At 38.3% G+C, this 26,294-nt stretch overlaps 1 protein-coding gene across 2 annotated transcripts in view; it reads left to right on the top strand.

Moving 5' to 3' along the window:
- The window catches only part of TfIIS (RNA polymerase II elongation factor), a 124,121-nt gene that overhangs the window by 69,283 nt on the left and 28,544 nt on the right, over nucleotides 1-26,294 (top strand). For both annotated transcript variants that reach the window (XM_090372110.1, XM_090372109.1), the window contains one exon: nucleotides 12,295-12,348. In XM_090372110.1, the coding sequence (XP_090228236.1) occupies nucleotides 12,295-12,348 (54 nt within the window). The remainder of the gene's footprint in view (nucleotides 1-12,294; nucleotides 12,349-26,294) is intronic.

The raw sequence follows: 26,294 nt of genomic DNA, 5'->3' as shown, positions 1-26,294 counted from the left end.
TGCATAAGCTTGCTTCCTTGCATCATATGCCTCTACTAATGCTAAATGCTAAAATTAAAAGACAGAATAATTAAAATTGCCTGTATTATGTACCGAGTGACCATCTTAAAGAACAAAGCAATCCTTGCCAATGCATCAGAACTTACAAAAAAACGTGGATACATTCAAGCTGCTACATGAAATGGAAGAAATTTTAAAGCTCCTTCCATGGTCAAACAAAATCACAGATCACTCTTCATTCAATTAAAAACAATGTGGACAGCAGCGACCTCTGAACAAAAATCAAATGCCGACAAAAAAAAATTTAAGCTACATAAACCAAATGTTAAATTGAAAAATAAGCAACAGAAACCAATTATCATATAAAATGATGAAAAAACACCAAATACTAATACTAAATATCAATACAAAATATAAATTGACTCATAAATAAGAATAAAATTACAAATTCATTCCTTCCCATAGAAAAACTATGTGTACAACTTTTTCAGAGTGTTAGACACAGATCAACAGTTCTGTGGAAGTGCCTAATCATCATCAGCCATTTTCAATCCACTGTAGGATGAAGGCCTCTCATTAGTATTTCTCTAACTTTTAACCACTGTATTAGGGTTAATATTTTCATGCTATAATTTCATAGCTATAAAAACAGCTCTAAATAGATGCTTAAATATAAATTTAAGAGGGAAACCATTTTTCCGAAGCTTATTAATAAATTCTTTTAGTGAAACTAAAATATTTTCGAAACTATTGCATATTCTAATTAATCTTCATGCTATCAATAAAATTATATTACTATGAATTCTATGGGAGATGTTTGAATGCCAGTGTGTGAGGTTAACTGTCTCAAATTTAAAATCTGTTTGTCATATACTTTAATTTCTACTTTCTCATTTGTAATTTCAATATCTATATCTAGAAATACTTTATAGATATATTGATGGCCTTATAGCTATTAATGAGCCTAATTTTTTTACAGGAAATGGCTATCTTTTATCCTACAGAATTGCAGCTTGAGTGTATAAATAAATGGAGTATGTTGGCAGCCACATTTAGCATTAGCATTAATGTGGCTGCCAACATACTCCATCTATAAAGTATTGTACTTTTTCTAAATTTACATTCATAGTTGATGCAAATACAGATTAGCTACAATACACAAACTACATGCTCCCTTAGCTATATCCATATGCTGTCTATATACTGTACTACCATTGATGATATAGCAATTAAATAATCATAAGTCTATTAAATTATCCAGTAATACTTATCATTAAATTATCCAGTAATACTTATCATTAAATTATCCAGTAATACTTATCATTAAATTATCCAGTAATACTTATCCCAGTAATACTTATCACAAGATATAACCCTATTATATGCATTATAATATTCACTGAATACTTTTTTTAAGTTGTCATGTGATATACTAGTGAAAATATTTTTAAAGTCACATGTTCCGATATGTCTAATACCTGCTGAATTGGTATTCAGATAATCCAATACCATATTATTTTTTAAAATAATTTGAGAATCACCCACATTTTCCAATATAATTTTTAACAAAGATTCTAGCTTTTTATGTGGTATTTTTACATAACTATCTCTGCAAGAAGTTATAAATCTGAACGGTACAGGAGACTTGTTAAATTTATGGATCCAATGCATGTATGGAAATTTTGTGTTATTTTCATATTACGTAATTTCGGATAACTGATTATAATGTGAACTATTATCAAATCAAAATTCAGCTTTGCATAATCTAATAAAAACTTAATACTATTATTTATATATTTAGTATATCATAATACGGTTAGGCTGGCATATAATTATCAGAAACATATACCATAAATTGTTATTGATGGCATATATTGAGAGTTGCTAGCCCCACGATGACATGCCTTTCAATATAAGCCTATTTCAATAATAACTGTTAAAATTTGGTATTTTTCTGTATTTTGGTATTTTGTAAATATGGATTGTTATGATTTTGATTGGCTTTGCTCTATATATAGAGGCTGATAGGGTCCTTTGTAGGTTGCAGATATTCACCTCCATTTTATGCTATATATATTGAATTAAATAAATTTGTGTGTGTGTGTGATCACTAAATTATCACCACCCCTATGAAAACTGAATGCGACCCGTTGACCATGTAAGGTACAAGAGTGCATCTTACATAGCATTGACCTACATAGCATAGATAAGATGTCAGTGGTTCAGTAGGTAATGAAATTGAGTGTGATGGATAAAAGGAAGAATTTATTGGACTTTGATAAAGGATAGATTGCGGGTGCTTGATGAGCTGGTGCCTTGATTTCCCAAATGGCTGAACTAGTGGGGTGTTCGAGAGTTGCCATAGTTAAAATGTATCAGAACTGGCATCAAAATGGTCAAACAACGACCCAACGGCAAAACTGCAAAGGTCAGCGAAAGGTTGATGTTAGAGGTGAGCGCTAGGTCTGATGACTCATACAGGCAAACAGGCTCAGCACTCTTGAAGAGTTGACTACCAATACAACATGGACCAACCCAATATTAAGAGTAGGAGACCGGCAGAATTACTTAACAAGTACAGGTCACTGTTGAACAAAAGCCGAGAATTAGGGTTGAATTTGAAAGTGTCTGCAATTCTTCCCAGACACGATAGGAGGGAGTATATGATGAGAGCCTTGTCGATCAATTCGGCCCCGGAAAGATTGTGCAAGGCTCAAGGGGTAGAATTTTTTTCAGCCTGGACTGTACTTGTTAACAGGAGAGATTGCTTCTACAGGGATGGGATACACTTAAATAGAAAGGTGCAAGAATATTTGCTGATGCTATCGAGGCAGTGTTAGGTGGGTCGGAAAACTGCTAGCTTGGGGGGAGACAAAGACCAATAGATTGACAGTAGCCACTGGCAGAGGTGAAAGAGATTCTTGCACTGCTTCTATTAGAATGAGCAGAAGCCTGAAAAACAAGATGCATGGTATTTCAGAGACTGCTGGGAGCCATTGTGGTACAAGTAAACACATGGGTTGTGTTAGGGTAGCTAAGAATAGAAACAGGTGCAGGTATACTTGCGTGTACACCAATGCTAGGAGTTTAGTAAATAAATTTGATGAATTTGAGGTATTGCTCAAAACATCGAAGGCAGATATTGTTGGGATATCAGAGACGTGGTGTCACACAGATATAAGGGATGCGGAACTGCAATTTGGGGAGTACAACGTCTACAGAAAGGATAGACAGGATAGGAAGGGGGGAGGTGTTATGCTATTAGTTAAGAAACACATAAAAACCAAGGAAGTGAAGCCAGTCGACATCGCTGGACAGTGCAGTGTGGAGTCAGTTTGGTGTGACATAAACATTGGGAGATCAAAATTGAGAGTAGGAGTGTGCTATAGGCCTAATGACTCTGATGAGTATAATAAGGAACTGTACAGGGAAATAGAGTGGGCCAGTAAATCAGAGTGTCTTATAATGGGAGATTTTAATTTCCCAGATATTGACTGGAATTTGGGGGCTGGATACTCACACACTAGCAGGGCTTTTGTGGATTTATTGGATGATTGTTTTCTACATCAGCATGTTCGGGAGGCAACTAGAGGGAGTAATACTCTTGATTTGATTATCAGCAGTGATTCTTCATGCATTAAGAATCTGCAGATAAATGAACCACTAGGTGGCAGTGATCACAGTGTGCTGAAGTGGGATTTACTCAAAGAGGTAACTACCATTAGGGGTAAAGGGAAGGGTTATTGCTTCCGTAAAGGCGACTACGATGGACTGAGACAGTATTTAAATTCTATACAGTGGGACCAACTGATGATGTTACCAACAGCAAATTCAAAATGGGAAGCATTCAAAGAACTTATCTTGGAAGCTACTAGGCTTTACATACCAACAAAGAAATATTGTTCAAGGTTTAGGCCAAAATGGATGTCAGATGAACTAATGAGGCATATGGCAGAGAAGAAAAATGCATGGGATACTTACAAATTAACACATGACACAGAAGCCTATGATAGATACAAGTTGATATGCAACCAAGTTACAAAGGAGGTTAGGCAGGCGAAGGCAGATTACGAGAAATCCTTGGCAAGGGATGCAAAGAGTTCTTTACTTATGTAAACTCTAGAAGGAAAGGGATGAATCAGATTGGTCCACTTGATATTGATGGGTCAAGTGTTGATGATCCTGCTCAGGTGGCTAACAAACTAAATGAATATTTTGCATCGACATTCACACATGAGGAGTTATTCATCGAGGGGAATGCCAGAGGTGTATTCAACTCTAGCAGTAAGTTACAGAATCTTGAAATAACTGGGAGTAAAGTGGAGGAGAAACTGTTGAAGATAAACACAAGAAAGGCACCCGGGGTGGATGGGATCTATCCAGTTATATTAAAGGAGGCAGCAAAGGAAGTAAGCAAACCCTTAGCCATAATTATGAGAGCTTCGTTGGACTCAGGGGAGGTACCCATAGACTGGAAATGTGCAAATGTGACCCCAATTCACAAAGGAGGATCAAAGGCTGACACAAGTAATTATAGACCTGTGAGCTTAACTTCTGTTCCAGGAAAATTAATGGAGGCACTGGTTAAAGAAGCACTGCAGGATCATTTAGACAAGACTTCAGTTATAGCCCAGACACAGCATGGTTTTGTTAAGGGGAAGTCTTGCCTGACCAACTTGATTGGATACTATGATGCAGTCACAAAAGAACTGGATGCAGGGAATAACTTTGATATTATATACTTGGATCTTAGAAAGGCTTTTGATACTGTTGCACATGGAAGACTGCTACACAAATTGGAGCAGTGTGACATTGGAGGCAAATTGCTGCTATGGATAAAGGGGTGGTTGAGGGGGAGAAGACAGAGAGTGGTAATCAATGGACACTGCTCATCGTGGACTGATGTTATTAGTGGAGTCCCTCAGGGCTCAGTGTTGGGTCCATTATTGTTTTCTGTATTTATAAATGATATTGATGATGGTATATCGGGATTAATGTCCAAGTTTGCAGACGATACAAAGGTTGGCAGGGTTGTCAAGGACACTACTGACACTAGGCTGCTGCAACAGGATCTGGAAAGGTTTAGCAGATGGGCTGAGAGGTGGCAAATGAAGTTTAACATTGACAAATGTAAAGTACTACACATGGGAAACAGCAACCCCAGAGCAACGTATCAACTCTGTGGTACAACACTGACAGTGGTAGAGAATGAAAGGGACTTGGGGGTGGTTGTGCAGGCAGATATGAAGTTCTCTGAGCAGTGCAGACGGGCTGCAAGAGTAGCTCATGGAGTATTGTCAATGATATACAGGAATTTTTCCAGCAGGGATAAGGAGGTGATTATTCCATTGTATAAGGCGATGGTCAGGCCACACCTAGAGTACTGTATACAGGTCTGGAGGCCTCATTTCAAGAAGGATGTAGAGCTGCTGGAACGAGTACAGAGAAGGGCAACAAGATTAGTGAATGGAACAAAGGGGTGCTCTTACGAAGAAAGGCTTAAATTTTGCAAATTACAGTGTCTGGAGACTAGGCACCAGCGAGGTGATCTGATAGAGGTGTATAAAGCCTTGAATGGTTTAAGCATGCTCAATGCTGATGGGATTCTTCCTCTAGCTCAGAATAATCACCTGAGAGGGCATAAATTCAAATTGAGGAAAGACAGATGTAGGATAGACGTGCGGAAATTTGTCTTTAGCCAGCGGGTGGTTGGTTGGTGGAACAGACTTCCATCCCTTGTGGTGGAGGTTGATAGCCTAAATAAGTTTAAGGCTCAGCTGGACAGGTATTTTGAACGAACAGAGGGGTGAAGTGGAAGTGGTTTTTTTTTTTTTTTTTTGGCTGATGCTGCATAAGCTTGCTTTCTTGCATCAAATGCCTCTACTAATGCTAATGCTAACCCAGAACAATATCTGGATGACTATGCATTGCATGTATGGGCTATACCAGCAGACAACCCCTGTGGCATTCTCTCCTAACTAGGGTTTATTGGCTTAAAAGACTTGCCTGGTGCAAAGAGCATGCAAATTGGATGTTAGAAGACTGGAAGAAGGTGTGCTGGTTGGATGAGTCACGTTATTTACTCCACACTGTGGATGGTCGTGTACAGATTTGGCATCAACAACATGTAGCTCTTGATCCATCCTTCATGGTATCAAAAGTGCAGGCCAGTGGAGGCTGTTGTGTGGGGCATGTTTCATTGGCAGGAACTTGGAGCCCTGCATGTGGAACAATGTATCAGTGGTCTCCGCTATTGTCAACTGCTTGCTCACTGTGTGCACCCTGCTATGTTATATATATTTTTTCCCGAATGGCGATGGTGTTTTCCAAGATGACAATGCACTGAGCCATCGGACACTTGTGCAGGAATGGTTTGAGGGACACAGTTCTGACTTCCAGCATATTGATTGGCCTCTGAACTCCCCGATATCAATCCCATAGAGCACTTATTTGACACTGTGGAAAAACATATCAGGCATCTGGATACACCAATTACCTCCATACTTGCATTGCTGGCCGCATTACACACAGCTTGGTTGGCCATACCTCCTGAACGCTTCCAACATCTTGTTGAATCAATGCCACATCAGATAGCTGCTGTACTGAGGGAAAAAGGAGGACCTACGAAGAATTAGGTAGGTGATCATAATTCAGTGATCATTCAGTTTATACATAATAAACAAAAACATATGTTTGGCTTGCTCATTATGTATATAATAAGAAAGTCACTGGGTTAAACCTCTAGTCAGAGTAGTTATCCAATTTTTTCAGGAGTATGATTTTAGCCCTGTGAGTTATTTTGGATTTTTCAACCTGTAAGCACACACTGTACAGAAAATGTATAGCTAGCTCATCTACTGCCATTTCAGATGATGTGCTAAGTCTCTAACCAACGAACCAATCAGCCAATCTACAGTTATAATGACTATTATAATAGCAATGGAAAATTCAAATCTCAACTAGATTAACAAGGAAAACAGATTGTACAACCAGTGTCCTGTCTAAAGTTAGCTACTATCATCTTGCATGTGGGATCTTAACAGACCCAAGATTGTCTTGATATGAATGTATGCAAATTCCACAGTCAGACTACTGCAGATGTAAACAAGTGACTAGGAAAGTGTATGGTATCCTGTCTGTGATATATAGGACCATCATAAATAGGGAAAAAAGAATGTCACTGTCCCTCTATATAAGATGATGGCGAGCCCACATTTAGAATAGTGTTTAGCACTGAGGCCACACTTGAAGAAATATGTTGAGTTTCTAGAATGAGTTTGAAGAAGCGCAGCCAGATTGGTGAGGAGTGATAATCAATAACCATATGAAGAATGGCTGAAAAGTGTGGAGTGCAAAGTTTGGTAACTAGTCATCTTATAGGAGGGTGGGAGGGACTTGATAGAGGTATATAAGGCCCCAAAGAGGAACAGTAGAAGAAATAAGGGAGGTATATTTTCACTGGTAGAAGAGAAGAATCAGGGAGATAGAAATACAAAATTTTGAGGAGTAACAGAAGGCTGAACTTAAAGTTTACTTTCAGGCAGCACTTTGTTGATCATTGGAATGAATTGGATACTATCCCATTTCAATTTTTGGTGATGGGGTTCGGTATGAGTGATAGCTTTTTTTTTTTTTTTTTTTTTTTTTTTTGGTAGATGCTTTGGTAGATCCTTCAACCCATGCACTGTAGTAAGTACTATAGGTTTTGATACCTCTCATGTTTGGGGTTTTCATTAAAAAAATAAAATAAAATACAGCAATGGACCAGCATCAACGGCTATCGACTCTCGCAGCAGAAAACAGTTGCTATCCATTTTTGTAGACAACGCAAGTTTCATCCGGAACCTGAACTTCAAATATCTAGTATCTCCATCCCAGTCACTAATGACATCAGATTTCTAGGATTAATTCTGGACAATAAATTAAATTTCTTAGAGCACATTAAAAAGGTATGTACCACTTGTCTAAAAAAGATAAATATGCTGAGTGCACTATCTGCTTTGATTATACAGGGCATTAATCAGATCTATCTTGATTATGGAGTTCCCATCTATGATTCTGCCAGAAAGAGTTAGCTTGAACCAATTCAACACAGTGCACTGAGGATTGCACTTGGTGCATTCTGAACTTACTCCTATTCTTTGCCGCCTTTTTTCACTTTCTTATTCCAAAAGTGTTTTTCCTTCTGCTTGGAAATTTGATCATATCCAGCCAGTTCCTAAATAGGGTGATAAATCTCTCCCATACAATTATCGTCCCATTGCAATTACTTCTACTCTTTCTAAAGTAATGGAGAAATCAATTAACTGCCAACTCTTAAACTACCTAGAAACCTTCCGTCTGATCAACGATCGCCAGTATGGATTCCATCAGTGTCGATCCACTGATGATATGCTGGCTTATTTTACCCATTTATGGACAAATTCAATGGAAAAGTTCGGTGAAACATAAGCAGTTGCTCTTGACATCTCAACGGCTTTTGATCGTGTATGGCATAAAGGTCTTCTAAACAAGCTTCCATCTTATGGTTTTCCAACAGTTTTTTTGTAATTGGTTATCCAGTTTTCTCTCTGTCTTCTAACTTCTGCACTAATGTTGGTGTCCCCCAAGGTTCAGTTCTTTCCCCCACTCTTTTGCTCTTGTAATTTAATGACCTTCCATTGACTGGAAATCCTATCCATAGTTTTGCTGATGATAGCACATTGCATTCCACTTTCCAGTTTGAGAAACCTTGAACTGCCCAATCATCCTCAACTTCTCAAATATCTGCTACCAATTCCTTAAATGCTGATCTCCAGGTAATTCTCCAGTGGCTCTCTTGGCACAAGCAAATTACAAATATTGCTCCCTCTGCATCTAAAAAACTTGGTTTTCTCTTTCACTTTCGGTATTACTTTTCTTCCAAACAGCTGTTCACTCTGTACAAATCGCAAATCCATCCTACCATGGAATATTCAATAAACCTCTCTCAGGCCTTTAGATTCCATTCATTAGGTTAATTAATGACTGATCTATAACCGTTTCTCCGCTCTGTCTCATAGACGTACTGTTTCTGCTGCGTGGAAGTATCTATATTTTCTACAGATACTTCCACGGGCACTGTTCTTCTGAATTGGCTTCTATAATTCCTGCTCTCTCTCTCTCTCTCTCTCTCTCTCTCTCTTTCGAAACAGTCCGAACACGTGCCGCTAATTCTCCAGTGGCTCTCTTGGCACAAGCAAATTACAAATATTGCTCCCTCTGCATCTAAAAAACTTGGTTTTCTCTTTCACTTTCGGTATTACTTTTCTTCCAAACAGCTGTTCACTCTGTACAAATCGCAAATCCATCCTACCATGGAATATTGTTCCTACATCTGGGGAGGTGCCCCCAAAACCTCTCTCAGGCCTTTAGATTCCATTCATTAGGTTAATTAATGACTCATCTATAACAGTTTCTCCACTCTCTGTCTCATAGACGTACTGTTGCTGCTGCATGCCTTTTCTACAGATACTTCCACGGGCACTGTTCTTCTGAATTGGCTTCTATAATTCCTGCTCTCTCTCTCTCTCTCTCTCTCTCTCTCTCTTTCGAAACAGTCCGAACACATGCCGCCACCAGCCAATCATCCATTTACTGTTCAAATTCACACTCAAAGAACCAACTTTTCATCTTCCTCATTTATTCATTCAACTGCCGTTTTCTGGAACAACCTTCATACGTATTTCCTGAAAATTACTGTCTAAAGAAGTTTGAGTATAATGTCAACAAATATCTTCTTCTCAGCCTCCAACCCATGCATGGTACTAAGTACTATAGGAACATTAAAAAAAAAAAATTCTTAGAGCACATTAAAAAGGTATGTACCGCTTGTCTAAAAAAGATAAACATACTGAGAGCACTATCTGCCCTAACATGGGGTGCAGATTGTACATCCCTACTTCAATTATAAATAGCATTAATCAGATCCTGTCTTGATTTTGGAGCTCCCATCTATGATTCTGCCAGAAAGAGCACATTACACTGGCTTGATACAGTTCAACACTGAAAATTGCACTTGATGCATTCAGAACATTGCCAGCACATAGCCTTTACATTAATGCCCCCACTATCTTTACATAGGAAATTGCTGAAGTTCACTGTCAAGATGCAAAGATTTGCCTCACACCCCATTCAGTCATACCTTTTCAATTCACCAATAGAAAATCTGTACAGAAATAAATCTAGCATAGTAAAACCAGTTGGTCTTCGCCTTCTTGAACTAATGCAGGTTTGAAATGTTTTCATCCATCCACCATGGGTTCCGCCTCCTATACTGACCTGTGACACTTATCTCTGTCAATGGGGAAAGAATATTTTGCAAGCATCAAATATCTGACAACTTCATGCAGTTCATACTCAAAGATATATTGATTTTTTTCCCAATATACACAGATGGCTCTAAATCCAATTCAAACGTTGGAGCAGCTGCAATGTTTTTGAATACAATTATATCAGCATCCCTTCCTTCTGAAGTCAGTATCTTTTCAGCTAAATTATTTGCAATTAAACTAGCTTTACAAAAACTCTGTTCTGACTGTTTCTTAAAATCTGTAATTTACACTGATTCCCTCAGCTCATCAAGGCTTTATGTAATTCCTCAGATAAAGTTCACCCTGTTATAAATGAAATTAGAAGATTATTACTGCAGACTGAAGAACGTTACCAACTGTTTACCTTCTGTTGGATTCCGGCACACACACTGGTAGCGAACTGGGCAATGAACTGGCCGATAAAGCTGCAAAAAATCCAACCATCTTAGATTTAATCAATATCCCTGTTCCAGCATCAGACTATGCACTAATAATTCATGCTACATGCCTATCAGAATGGACAGCACTTTGGCATTCTCAAACTAATAATAAACTCTTTCAGATTAGGCAGGATCCTAAAATCTGGCACTCCAGTGTCTGTACATCAAGGCAAGGAGTAATACTTTCAAGAGTAAGAATACTTCATACTCACCTGACCCACATTCATATACTCACAGGAGGTGATCCACCACAGTGCCACATTGTTATATAAATCTGACTGTTAAACACATTCTCATTGACTGCCCTAATTATAAACAAGACAATTTCAACCCTGCAGTCAATGGTTAACTTTCATCAACCAGTAACTCTAGAGAATCTGATTGGTGACAAGGCCAATATTTCTGACTTTTTCCACTTCCTCAAGCAAACTGGAATTTTTAATCTTTTCTGATTAAGGACTTTTTGAGACTTTACAAGACTTTCTGTTTTCCTTTTTATAATTAATGAATAGGTGCATTATAGCCAAAGTAGCTTATGCACCATGAAACCCCCACAACAACTGCTCCCCCCTCCAAAACAAGCTATATAGATGCTAAGCTTTGTAGCAGACCTTTTAGCTCTAAAATGTTTCAGACTCCCACGTTTATTTATTTATATATTTATTTTTTTAGTTTTTAAATACTGATAACAAATTTCAGACTTTATTTGCAGACACCCTGTATTTCTGTGGATCCTCAGAGGTCTACACACCACAGTTTGAGAATCTCTATTCTAGGCCATTCTTCATATGGACATAGAATAGTGCTGCTCACCCTTTTCTGAACTATCTCTGTAGAAATTCTGGTCTCTTTTTTAGCTGTAAATCTCAGATACCGAATAAAGTATTCAAAATACAGTCTCACCACCATCTGCTATAAAAGAAGATGGTGGTGAGACTGTATTACTCTCCTCCTTCTTGCAAAGGGCCTATAAATCATAGACAGAACATCACATGCTTTCCTAATTGCCTCATCAATTTTTCATCCTCATTTGTTTTCATCATAGGGTGTATGAAAAAGAGTGTTAGTAGCAATTATGCTTGGATGATTAAATATATGAAAATTTTTACCCTGTTCCATTCTAAAGTTAACAGCCGTGAACATCACTCAAAGTTGTTGAGAAATTCATGTAGCATTCCACCAAAGCCCAGCCAAGTCAAATTCATATGGCACATGTAAAATTTCAAATACCAAAATCAGTTATACATGATGTTCTCCACCAAAGGCTTCAGTTATTTGCCTGGAAACTACAGTTGGTTCAAGAAGTGACAGCCCAACGCATGAACAGTTTGCTACCACAATGTTCTGATTTTTGAATGATCATAGCTATCTGAAAGAATGCTTAATAATGACTTTTATAGAATATATGTTACATTATATACCATTACTGTTGACAATTTTATGAAAGGTCTTTGTAATATTTTTAATATTTTAATTTATTAAACTGGTGTTCTTCTTCAATGTAAAATTTTTTTCTTTTATAGATATGTCAGATGGTCCGTATGATGCTGATGACCTTGGTGCTAAAATTGAAGATTATATCCTTTTATTGAATACAAAAAAATTTTTTTTTTTTTTAACCAGTTTATTCATTTTTTATCTCAAAGATATAATAGCCAGTTTCTTCAAACAGGACCACAACAATCATGTTTTTGTTCATTGAGTTCTTAAATTTTATTTTTACAGTTTAAATTTTTTTTGTTTTTAATCTTTATAAGAGATGTCTGAAAATTTTCTGACCTGCCATAGAGAGAATGAAGCAATCTGGAATTTGATGAAGCATTTCCTCATCTTTTTTATACCCTTTACTTAGAGCCCCACTGCCTTGGTCTTAATCACTTTAAGACCACATTTGTCTGAAAGTTTTTTTTTTTTTTTTGTGCAGAAAATGGGTAGTAATCCAATGGGGCTATATCCAGTGAATAAGATGATTTTTGAAAACAATTCATAACCTAAATTTTTTAATTATATCCATAGTTACCTGAGCCTTGTCTCTGGAAAGAATTTTCCCAGAATATTTGAAATTTCTTGTGATATTTCAGTAGCAAAGAACAACATTTAGTGTCTGCAATCCTGCCCAGACACGATAGAAAGGAGTATATGATGAGAGTCTTGTCAATCAGTTCGGCCCTGGTAAGGTTGTGCAGGGCTCATGGGGTAGAATTTTCCTCAGCGTTCTGTGCTTGTTAACAGGAGAGATGCTTCTACAGGGATGGGATACACTTAAATAGAAAGGGTGCAAGAATATTTGCTGATGCTATAGAGGCAATATTATGTAGGTCAGAAAACTGCCATCTTAAGGGGGGGTCACAGACTAATAGATTAACAGTAGCCGCAGGCAGAGATAGAAATGATTCTTGCACTACTTCTATTGGAATGAGCAGCAGCCAGAAAGCCAGTTGCTGGGGATTTCAGGAACTGCTGGGGGTTGTGAAACAAATAAATACATGGGCTGTGTTAGAGTAACTAAGAGTAAGAACAGGTGCATGTATACTTGCATGTACACCAGTGCTAGGAGTATAATAAATAAATCTGATGAATTTGAAGTGCTGGTTAAGACAACTAAGGCAGATATTGTTGGGATATCAGAGATGTGGTGTCACTTAGATATAAGAATTGGAATGCAGAATTGGAATTTGGGAAGTACAATGTGTACAGAAAGGATAAGGATGGAGGGTTATGCTGTTAGTTAAGAACCACATAAAATCTAAAGAAGTGCATCCAGTTGACATAGATTGACAGTGCAATTTTGAGTCAGTTTGGTGACATAAGCACTGGGAAAGCAAAAATGAGGGTACGAGTTTGTTATAGGTCTGATGAATACAATCAAAATTATATAGAGAAATACAGTAGGCCAGTAAATCAGTGTCTTATAATGGGGGATTTTAACTTCCCAGATATAAACTAGAACTTGTGGATTGGTCACTCGTACACTAGCAAGTCTTTTGTGGATTTATCGGATGATTTTCTATAGCAGCATTTTAGAGAGACAACAAGAGGGGTTAACACTCTTGATCTGATTATCAGCAGTGTTATTCATGCATTAAGAATTTACAGATAAAGGAACCACTAGGAAACAGTGATCACAGTGTACTGATGTGGGATTTACTTAAAGATGTAACTACCATCTGGGGTAAAGGGAAGGGATTTGCTTTCATAAAGGCGATTACAGTGGTCTCAAAAATTTTTAAGGTTCTGTACAATGACCAACTGGATGATGTTACCACCAGCAAATTGTAAATGCGAAACATTCGAGGAAGTAATTTTGGAAGCCACTAGGCTTTTTGTTCTAAGAAATACTGCTCTAGGTTTAGGCCCAAATGGACGTCAGATGAACTATTGAGACTCGTCGCAGAGAAATGCATGGGATGCACATAAATTGTCAGGCGACACAGAAGCCTATGGTATATACAAACTAGTCTGTAATCAAGTCACAAAAGAGGTTAGGCAAGCAAAGACAGATCACGAAAAATCTTTGGCAAATGATGCAAAGAAAACAGAAAAGATTTCTTTATTTATATGAACCTAAAACGAAGGGGATGAGTCAGATTGGTCTACTTAATATTAATGGTTTGACTGTAGACTATAGCTGCCAAACTAAATGAGTATTACATCTATATTTGCACATGAGGAGTTGTTCAAGCAGGAGATGACTAGATGTTTATCAAATTCTAACAGGGAGTTAAATGATTTTGTAATAACAAATTAAAGTGGAGGAGAAATTGTTGAAGTTATATATAAGAAAGGCACCTGGGGTAGATGGGATCTATCCAGTTATATTAAAGGAGGTGGCAAAGGAAGTAAGCAAACCTCTTAGCCATAATTATGTGAGCATCCTTGGACTCGGGGGAAGTCCCACGGACTGGAGATGTGCAAATGTATCTCCAATTCACAAAGGGAGGAATCAAAGGGTGGCAAGTAATTACAGTCCTTTTAGTTTGACTTCTGTTCAGGGAAAATAATGGAGTCACTGTTTAAAGAAGCATTGCTGGATCATCTAGATGAGACAGCAGTAATAATTCAGACACAGCAGGTTTGTCAAGGGGGAAGTCTTGTCTGACCAATTTGATTGGATATTATTGATGTGGTCACAAAGGAACTGAATGTCAAAATAATTTTGATATCATATATTTGGATTTCAGGAAAGCTTTTGACACTGTTGTGCATGGAAGACTACTGTACAAATTGGAGCAGTATGGCATTAAGGGCAAGTTGCTACAATGGGAAAAGGGCTGGTTGAGTGGGAGAAGATAGAGAGTGGTAATCAGTGGATACTGCTCTACGTGGACTAATGTTATTAGTGGTGTCCCTCAGGGTTTGGTGTTGGGCCCATTTTGTATATTTATCAATGATATTAATGAAGGTATATCAGGCTTAATGTCCAAGTTTGCAGGTGATACAAAGGTTGGCAGGTTTGTTAATAACAGTAATGACAGTATGCTGCTGCAACAGGATCTGGAAAAGTTGGGTTTGTTTGTTTGTTATTTGGTTTTTAGGAGCATTAGCAACTAAGGCCATATTGCTCCGGGATATGCGGTGGTCATTCCCTGACCTTTCCGCATCCTCCGTATTTGGTGGTGACGGGCTCGAACCCCGGTCTAATCAAGAAGCGTGTGCTACGCACTGCTGCTCCTTCCCACCTGGCTACGGAGGTGCCTGAAAAGTTGGGTAGATGTGCTGAGAAGTGGCAACTGAAGTTTAACATTGACAAATGCAAAGTACTTCATATGGGTAGCAGTAACCCCAGAGAAATGTATGTGCCAACTGGGTGGTGTTACACTTAGTGTAGTGAAGAATGAAAGAGAACTGGTGGTAATTTTGCAGTCAGATATGAATTTTTCTGAGCAGTGTAGACAGGCTGCCAGAGTGGGTCTTATCAATGATATACAAGAATTTTGCAAGCAGCGATAAGGAGTTGATTATCCCCTTGTATAAGGCAGTGATCAGGCCACTCCTTGATTACTGCATACAGGTCCGGAAGCTTCATTTTAGCAAGGATGTAGAGTTGCTAGAATGAGTACGGAGACTGGGGCACCAAGGGTGGTGAAGGGAACAAAGGGGTGCTCTTATGAAGAAAGGTTTAAATTCTGTAAATTGCAGCTTCTGAAGACTAGGCATCTGCGAGGTTATCTGATTGAGGCACTGAACAGGCTCAGTGCCGATGGGATTCTTCCTCTTGCTCAGGTTACAAACCTTAGGGGGCATAGATTCAAACTGAGGAAAGACAGTTGTAGAATAGAGTGCAGAAGTTTGCCTTTGCCAGCGGGTAGTTGATTGCTGGAACAAACTTCCATCTCTCTCTCTGTGGAAGTTGATAGCTTAATTAAATTGAAGGCAGAACTAGACAAACATTTTGTAACAAATGGATCAGTCAAATGGGATTTTTTTTTTTTTTTTTGTTGATGCTGTATAAGCTTGCTTTCTTGCATCATGGGCCTGTACTAATGCTAACATTCACCTATAATGGATTTATCCTTTTGAAGTTAAGTGTCGTCAGTTCTTTGCTGAAGGCGTCTCTGTAGCCAGGTGGGAAGGAGCAGCAGTGCGTAGCACACGCTTCTTGATTAGACCAGGGTTCCAGCCCATCACCACCAAATACGGAGGATGCGGAAAGGTCAGAGAATGACCACCGCATATACCGGAGCAATATGGCCTTATTTGCTAATGCTCCTAAAAACCAAATAACTAACAAACAGTTCTTTGCTGTAATATATTATGGGGAGCTGGTCCTTTCTTGTCGTAATAAAATATTCTATGGTATTCTACAAATTATAATTAGTGCATGTATGTAAATTGATCAGATACACAAATTGTGATACAGTGGATTCCGGTTATTTGGGCCACTGGTTAATCGGGGCAGCTGTTTATTTGGGACAAATCTTAAAAAACAGAACCCAATTGAGAAAATAGCCAGGATTTACTTTGCTTAATTGGGACAACATGCCATTTAATCGTGGCAGGAGACCGCAGCACTGGAGATTACCCTACAATTTTCTCTGACCAATCCACGTGGTTCGCTCGGATTTCTGGAGGTCACAACCATAAAACAAAAACAATTAAGTCACCTGTTTATTGGGCTTTTCTGTTATTGCAATTTATCATAAATGAATAGTAAACTCGATCTTATTGAATTTGTGATAATACCAACAGCTGGAATTCTGTGGGTTATTATGGTGAAATGTGCTTACACTTCCATGGAATCTTCAATCATATAAAAAAATTAATTTTCAGAATCTTCTCTTCATTCCTATTTTTAAAGCTTCGTAAAATTGTTACTCCGTTCTCACTTGCATGTATCGTGTTACTTACAATTTGTGTGTGCCGTGTTCTTTATCATTGATTCCTTATCATTTTACCGTTTTAAATTTTAACCCCCACCCACAAATGTCAGTGAACAGAAATGTCAACTAGTTAGTATGTACATATTACAGTACGTATTAATTATTTCGATTATCACGTATATTCTTCCGATTTTCACTTATCATTTAATTTTTTAATTGGTAAGGTAACAAAGGGTAAATTTGTGCTTAATATTTCTTTATTTTTATAGCTGTGGATAATATTCCTCCTATTTTCGCTAATTAGAATCACTGTTTAATAAAATTAAAATTCAATTCACAAACGTGATCACAATGACCGACACTTACTACACATCGTACAGTGAACGGTACTTTATCGTAATGTGATTTGATTGTACAGTGAACCAATTGTAAAGCAGGGGTCCATTGTATTTTTAACTTTTTTTTACGTGGAACTTCAGATAATTGGGGCAGCCGCTTAATTGGGCCAAAATGCACTAGTTCCGATGTGTCCCAGTTAACCGAAATTGACTGTATTAAATTGTTATATTATACTGGGGCAGCTAAGATGACAAGAAAAGTTCAAAAATTCATTTTTAACTGTTTATGTGGTAGCATATAAATTCATTATGTTCATATCATAGATGACATTATGAAAAGGAATGGTTAGGTTGCATGCTAAGTAACCTTATTATTTTGAGAAGGATTCGGAACTGGTGGAGTGGGTGTAGAGAAGAGTAACAAGATTAGTCAAGGCACAAAAAGGTTTTCTTACCACAAAAGTCTTAATTTCTGCATTGCAGCACTTGGAAACTAGGCATCTCTGAGGATATGTCATTGAAATTTTTAAGGCTTTGAATGGATTGAATAAACAAAATGCTGATGGCATCCATGCTGTTTCTCAGGCAATACGCATAATGGGATATATATTTTTAAGTCAAAAAAGGATAGTTACTGGATAGATGTGTGAAAATTTGCCCTCAGCCATGGAGTAATTGATTTCTGGAGTAAACTTCCATCTGGTATTGTGAAAGTGAGTAGTTTGAATCAATTTAATAAGGAAGTAAACAAATTGTTAGAGGGATGGACAGATGAGTTTGTTATTTTTTAAAATTTTTTTTAAGTTGATGTTGTTTAAGCTTGCTTCCTTGCATCACTTTGCATAGTATATTGCTGCCAGTTTGTCAAGAACTAGACATATAATACTAATACTAATTTTTTTGGATATAGTAACTGGACAGTATACCTGAGGATTTTTTTTAATTATAAATATATTACTCTTTATATTGTCTCTTCTTGAACTCTTTATTTTTAAACTCTTCTTGTCATTGTTATCTATCCATGATAGTGATGCAGACATGACAGTAATGCAGAATGTCAATAGTCTATCTTTAAAAAAAGGAATAAAATAGAATTGAGATCATCTAATCAAATAAAACATTAATCAACTACATTTTTAAAAGTACAGAAAATTTGGATTTTTGTTATAAGAAGACTTTAGTGCAGGGAAAAGTAGTAGTAGTAGTAGCAGCAGTGGCATTTGATGCAAGAAAGCAAGTGTATGAGCTTATGCAGCATCAGCCAAAAAAAAAAAAATCACACCATTCCCTCCAAATGCCTGTCCAGTTCCTCCTCAAATTTATTCAACCTATCAACTTCCACAATGACAGATGGAAGTTTGTTCCAGCAAATAACCACCCACTGGCTAAAGGCAAATTTCCGCACATTAATCTACATCTGTCTTTTCTTAATTTGAATTTATTCCCCCTTAGGTTTGTAATCTGAACAAGTGGAAGGATCCCATCAGAATTCATCGTGCTCAACCCATTCAAGGCCTTATACACCTCAACCAGATCACCACGCAGGTGCCTAGTCTCCAGCCACTGCAATTTGCAGAACTTAAGCCTCTCTTGGTAAGAGGATTCCTTCATTCCCCTCACCAATCTTGTTGCCCTTCTCTGTACACGCTCAAATAAATCTACATCCTTCCTAAAATGAGGCCTCCAGACCTGTACGCAGTACTCAAGGCGTGGCCTGACCATTGCCTTATACAGAGGGATAATCACCTCCTTTTCCCTGCTAGAAAATTCCTATATATCATTGACAAAACCCCATGACCTGCCCTGGCAGCCTGTCTGCATTGCTCAGAAAACTTCATATCTGACTGCACAATTACTCCCAGGTCTTTTTCATTTTCTACCACCTTAAGTGTAGTACCACACAGTTGGTACGTTTCTCTGGGGTTACTTCTACCCATATGCAGTACTTTGCATTTGTCAAGGTTAAACTTCAGTTGCCACTTCTTAGCCCATCTGCCCAAATTATCTAGATCCTGTTGCAGTAGCACACTGCCATTACTGTCATTAACAACCCTGCCAACCTTTGTATCATCTGCAAACTTTGACATGAAGACTGATATACCTTCATCAATATCATTGATAAATATACAAAACAACAGTGGACCTAACACCGAACCCTGTGGGACTCCACTAATAACATTAGTCCAAGGAGAGCAGCACTCATTGATTACCACCCTCTGTCTTCTCCCACATAACCATCCTTTTATCCATTGTAGCAACTTACCCTTAATACCATTCTGCTCCAATTTGTACAATAGTCTTCCATGCGCAACAGTGTTAAAAGCTTTCCTGAAATCCAAATATATGATATCAAAATTATTTTTTGCATCCAGTTCCTTTGTAACCACATCATAGTATCCTATGAAATTTGTCAGACAAGACTTTCCCTTAACAAACCCATGCTGTGTCTGAATGATTGCTGCAGTCTTGTCTAGATGATCCTGCAATGCATCTTTAACCAGTGACTCCATTATTTTCCCCGGAACAGAAGTTAAACTAACTGGTCTGTAATTACTCGTGTCACCCTTTGATCCCCTTTTGTGAATTGGGGATACATTTGCACATCTCCAGTCCGTGGGAACCTCCCGTGAGTCCAAGGACGCTCTCATAATTATGGCTAAAGGTTTGCTTAGTTGCTTTGCTGCCTCCTTTAATATAACTGGATAGATCCCATCCACCCCAGGTACTTTTCTTATGTTTAACTTCAACAATTTCTCCTCCACTTTGCTTTCAGTTATTACAAAATCATTAAGTATCCTGCTACAACTTGATAACCTTCTGCCATTTTCAAACCTTAATAATTCCTCATGTGTGAATGTAGATGCAAAATACTCATTCAGTTTGTTTGCTATCTGAGCAGGATCATCAACAGTCGAACCATCAATGTCAAGTGGACCAATCATATTCATCCCCTTCCTTTTAGAGTTTATATAAGTAAAGAAATCCTTGCTGTTTTTTTTAGCATCTTTTGCCAAGGATTTCTCGTAATCTGCCTTCGCCTGCCTAACCTCCTTTGTGACCTGATTACAGACTAGCTTATATCTGCCATAGGCTTCTGAGTCGCTTGATAATTTATATGCATCCCATGCATTTTACTTCTCTATTAAGAGTCTCATTAGTTCATTAGATAACCATTTAGGCCTAAACCTTGAACAATATTTCTTAATAGGTATGAAACTTTTAGTAGCTTCCACGATAACAAACTAAATGAATATTTTGCATCGACATTCACACATGAGGAGTTATTCAGCAAGGGGAATGCCAGAGGTGTATTCAACTCTAGCAGTAAGCTACAGAATCTTGAAATAACTGGGAGTAAAGTGGAGGAGAAACTGTTGAAGATAAACACAAGAAGGCACCCGGGGTGGATGGGATCTATCCAGTTATATTAAAGGAGGCAGCAAAGGAAGTAAGCAAACCCTTAGCCATAATTATGAGAGCTTCCCTGAGTCCAAGGAAGCTCTCATAATTATGAGAGCTTCCTTGGACTCAGGGGGGGTACCCATAGACTGGAAATGTGCAAATGTGACCCCAATTCACAAAGGAGGATCAAAGGCTGACACAAGTAATTATAGACCTGTGAGCTTAACTTCTGTTCCAGGAAAATTAATGGAGGCACTGGTTAAAGAAGCACTGCAGGATCATTTAGACAAGACTTCAGTTATAGCTCAGACACAGCATGGTTTTGTTAAGGGGAAGTCTTGCCTGACCAACTTGATTGGATACTATGATGCAGTCACAAAAGAACTGGATGCAGGGAATAACTTTGATATTATATACTTGGATCTTAGAAAGGCTTTTGATACTGTTGCACATGGAAGACTGCTACACAAATTGGAGCAGTGTGACATTGGAGGCAAATTGCTGCTATGGATAAAGGGGTGGTTGAGGGGGAGAAGACAGAGAGTGGTAATCAATGGACACTGCTCATCGTGGACTAATGTTATTAGTGGAGTCCCTCAGGGCTCAGTGTTGGGTCCATTATTGTTTTCTGTATTTATAAATGATATTGATGATGGTATATCAAGCTTAATGTCCAAGTTTGCAGATGATACAAAGGTTGGCAGGGTTGTCAAGGACACTACTGACACTATGCTGCTGCAACAGATCTGGAAAGGTTGAGCAGATGGGCTGAGAGGTGGCAAATGAAGTTTAACATTGACAAATGTAAAGTACTACACATGGGAAACAGCAACCCCAGAGCAACGTATCAACTCTGTGGTACTACACTGACAGTGGTAGAGAATGAAAGGGACTTGGGGGTGATTGTGCAGGCAGATATGAAGTTCTCTGATCAGTGCAGACGGGCTGCAAGAGTAGCTCATGGAGTATTGTCAATGATATACAGGAATTTTTCCAGCAGGGATAAGGAGGTGATTATTCCATTGTATAAGGCAATGGTCAGGCCATACGTAGAGTACTGTATACAGGTCTGGAGGCCTCATTTCAAGAAGGATGTAGAGCTGCTGGAACGAGTACAGAGAAGGGCAACAAGATTAGTGAATGGAACAAAGGGGTGCTCTTACGAAGAAAGGCTTAAGTTTTGCAAATTACAGTGTCTGGAGACTAGGCACCAGCGAGGTGATCTGATAGAGGTGTATAAAGCCTTGAATGGTTTAAGCATGCTCAATGCTGATGGGATTCTTCCTCTAGCTCAGAAAAATCACCTGAGAGGGCATAAATTCAAATTGAGGAAAGACAGATGTAGGATAGACGTGCGGAAATTTGCCTTTAGCCAGCGGGTGGTTGGTTGGTGGAACAGACTGCCATCCCTTGTGGTGGAGGTTGATAGCCTAAATAAGTTTAAGGCTCAGCTGGACAGGTATTTTGAACGAACAGAGGGGTGAAGTGGAAGTGGGTTTTTTTTTTTTTTTTTTTGGCTGATGCTGCATAAGCTTGCTTTCTTGCATCAAATGCCTCTACTAATGCTAAAAATGCTGATTAATTCCTTGAATGCTTCCCACTTAGAATTTACTGTTAGTAACGTTGTCAGTTTATCCCACTGTACAGAATTTACAAACTGTGAGAGACCACTGTACTCACCTTTACGGAAGCAAAAACCCTTTCCTTTAACCTTGATGGTAATTAAATCTTGAAGTAAATCCCACATCAGTACACTGTGATCACTGCCACCTAGTGGTTCATTTATCTTCAAATTCTTAATACACGAATGATCACTGCTGATAACCAGATCAAGAGTATTACTTTCTCTGGTTGCCTCTCGAACATGCTGCTGCAGAAAACAATCATCCAATAAATCCACAAAAGTCTGACTAGTGTGTGAGTGCCCAACCCACAAGTTCCAGTCAATATCTGGGAAGTTAAAATCCCCCATTATAAGACATTCCGATTTATTAGCCCACTCTATTTCTCTGTACAATTGTTCATTGTTCTCATTCGAATCATTAGGCCTATAACACACTCCTACTCTTATTTTTGCTTTCGCAGTGCTTATGTCTGTCTCAACAGTGCACTGTTCATCTATATCAACTGGATGCACTTCTTTTGATTTTAATTCCAGTTCAGCATTCCTTATATCTGTGTGACACCACGTCTCTGCTATCCCAACAATATCCGCCTTTGATGTCTTGACCAACACTTCAAATTCATCGAATTTATTTACTATACTTCTAGCATTCGTATACATGCAAGCGTACATGCTCCTACTCCTATTCTTAGTTACCCTAACACATCCCATATGCCCACCTATTTCAGGATGACTGCCATCCGTCCCTGAAACCCCCAATACACCCCACGCTCCAGGTCGCTACTTATTCTAATAGAAGTTGTGCAAGAATCACCTCTGCCTACGGCTACTGTTAAACTGTTAGTCCTTGTATCCCCCACCAAACTAGCAGTTTTCTGACCCACCTAACACTGCCTCGATAGCATCAGCAAATATTCTTGCACCCTTTCTATTTATTTGACACCTCTGTAGCCAGGTGGGAAGGAGCAGCAGTGCATAGCACACGCTTCTTGATTAGACTGCGATTCGAGCCCATCACCACCAAATACGGAGGATGCGGAAAGGTCAGGGAATGACCACCATATATTCCCCGAGCAATATGGCCTTAGTTGCTAATGCTCCTAAAGACCAAATAACAAACAACCCTTTCTATTTAAGTGTATCCCATTCCTATAGAAGCAGTCTCTCCTGTTAACAAGTTCTGTCCGGGCTGGAAAAAAATTCTACCCTTTGAGCCTTGCACATTCTTTCCAGGGCCGAATTGATCAACAATGCTGTCATCATATACTCCCTTCTATCGTGTCTATTCAGAATTGCAGACACTTTCAAATTCAACCCTAATTCTCGGCTTTCGTTCAACAGTCACCTGTACTTGTTAAGTAATTCTGCCGGTCTCCTACTCCTAATATCATTAGTGTCAACGTGTACAACTATATCACCTTTTGTGCCCTTAAAAGATGATATATGCTCTACAACGTCATCAACCTTTGCCCCTGGCAGACATATCCTGGTCCTGTTCCACCTATCCTTTTTACAAAGCATGTTTCCCGTTTCCCTGAAAATAGTCTCCAACAACTACTAGGTCTTGAGGGACCAGCGCATTCTGCCTTGGGGGTTGCCGCTGTATTGTGTGATGACCAGGTGCCATCTCTGGCGTTGATGTGGGCAGCTGAGAGCCTGATGGGCCCTTCAGTTTAGATCTTTCGAGGGCATCCACCCTGTCCTTCAAACTCTCATATAGGCCCATAGCAACGCTGAGTTGAGAAGTAAAGTGTACCTCTTTAATATGAGGGTGTGCCAGCAAGCTACTTTATTGTATTAACAAAACGTAGGTAAGATGGCAGAACATATTAGTTACTTTTCCATATAATCATCCAGTTTATTTAGGTCAGGGTTGCCAACAAGTCGATCGCAGCTTTAATTTTAATTTTAAATATATATAAAAAAATTAATTGGGCAAAATCTAAATATTATTATTATGCGCTCCACTGCATATGCTAATTACAAATCCATTGAACTATGTAACAACAGTAAACCCCCGCTATTCGCGGTATCTGTATTCGCGGTTTCGCGTATTCGCGGTCGCTGATTTAAACCTAAAAAAATGTGAATTTTAAAGCGCCGTGAACATTTTCCGCCATGAAAAAAACATGGGTGTGGCTAAAATCATTTTGCCCAGTCCACAGAGTAGTACAGTCAGTCGTCGTATAACACGTGTTTACACTACACTGATTCGATCTTACACGATTTATAAATAGGGGAACGATATCTTATATAACACGAACTGAATTCGCATATGCACGATTCGCCTTTGTGTTTACAAGAAATGGCAGTTGAAAGCGGAATCACCCCAACTGAACGCAACACGATAGGAATGAAGAGAAGATTCTGAAAATGTATTTATTTTTTTATAGCAGTGAAGGGGAAACACATTTCACCATAATAACATAAAAACCAACACAATTCCAGCCATCGGTATTATCGCAAATACAATTAGATCGAGTTTACTACCAGTTCATAACAGATTCCACTAGCAGGAACGCAACTGGAAATTGTTTTTATTGTTTTATGGTAGTAACCCCCAGAAATGTAAAATGTGAGCTAGTGAGGTGTTAATAGAGTTGTGGTGTTGTTTTATGGTGTTGTTTATTCAGTTGCTACACGCTCACAGCTTTATGTGTATCAAGTGTGCCTCCTCATTTTGTAATTGTGCTTTATTCTCTAAAAATGAGTAAAAATAACTTAAAAGGTGTAAAAAAGAAGTGTCCTGCACTCAATGGGTGGGGGGTGACAAAATCGCGAGCGCAGATGTTTCAAGCTAATCCTTGTTCAGTATGTGTAATGCGCTTGTCATAGAAGGTTTCATCTCTTGCTTTTAATTGATACATTTACAAAAGTGAAAAATCTACCATTTTGCAGTGTGTTGATGTAAACAGACTTTTTCGAGCGTGTTAAAGTTAAAAGAAAGTGACTTTATTGTGGACAGGTTCTTTTCTGATCCTACAAAAATATGGCCGCAAATAAAAAGGGAATTGTGAAAAGATCAAAGAAGGTGATGACATTAGCGAGTAAAACTGAATTGTTAGACAAAATTTCTAATGGTGAAAGTGTCTCCTCAGTGGCAAAACATTATAAAATCAATGAGTCAACGGTACGATCAATCAAGAAATCGGAAGAAAAAATCCGCCGTAGTGTCCGTGAAAACGCGCTAATTGCATCAAAAATTTGCTCTATAACTCGTGATGTAAAATTAGAAAAAATGGAAAAGGCTTTAAATCTGTGGATAGAAGACCGAACTCAAAATAAAATTCCGTTAAGTTCACTTATCATTCGTGAAAAGGCAAAACACCTTTATCAACACTTTAGTGAAACTGGTGATAGCACTGGCGGGATAAGTTTTTTAGCCAGCAAAGGCTGGTTTGAAAGATTTAAAAATCGATATGGTTATTTTTCGCCCAGCAACCCATGTTCTTGATATGTTTTTGAAAGGTTTCTTTAAAATGTCTAATAAATATGTACAGTATTACATTTAATAAATTGTTTCTTATTTTCATTTCGATGCCTTATGCTTTTTTTTTTTTTTTTATGTACTTACTCTCTACGTTTGTCTATGTACATAGTCATATTATGTAGGTAAATACACATAATACGTACAGACAAAATTTTAGACTAATTTTTGTTATACAGTATATTTCATACTTTGGAACGGAACCCTTTTATTACCATGGGCGCCATAACTCAGTATTCGCGTTTTCAGTATTCGCGGAATTTCTCAGGAACGTAACCCCCGCGAATAGCGGGGGTTTACTGTACTCTTTTTGACGTGCAGCTGCTAGGCTTGTCTAATGAAAATTCACGCA

This window comes from Mastigoproctus giganteus, chromosome 4 (genome assembly GCF_048544385.1).
Source record: "Mastigoproctus giganteus isolate SK-2022 chromosome 4, ASM4854438v1, whole genome shotgun sequence".
In the NCBI taxonomy this organism is placed as follows: domain Eukaryota; kingdom Metazoa; phylum Arthropoda; class Arachnida; order Uropygi; family Thelyphonidae; genus Mastigoproctus; species Mastigoproctus giganteus.
Note: the sequence above shows the minus strand (reverse complement) of the source record. Positions and strands in the feature narration are given on the sequence as shown.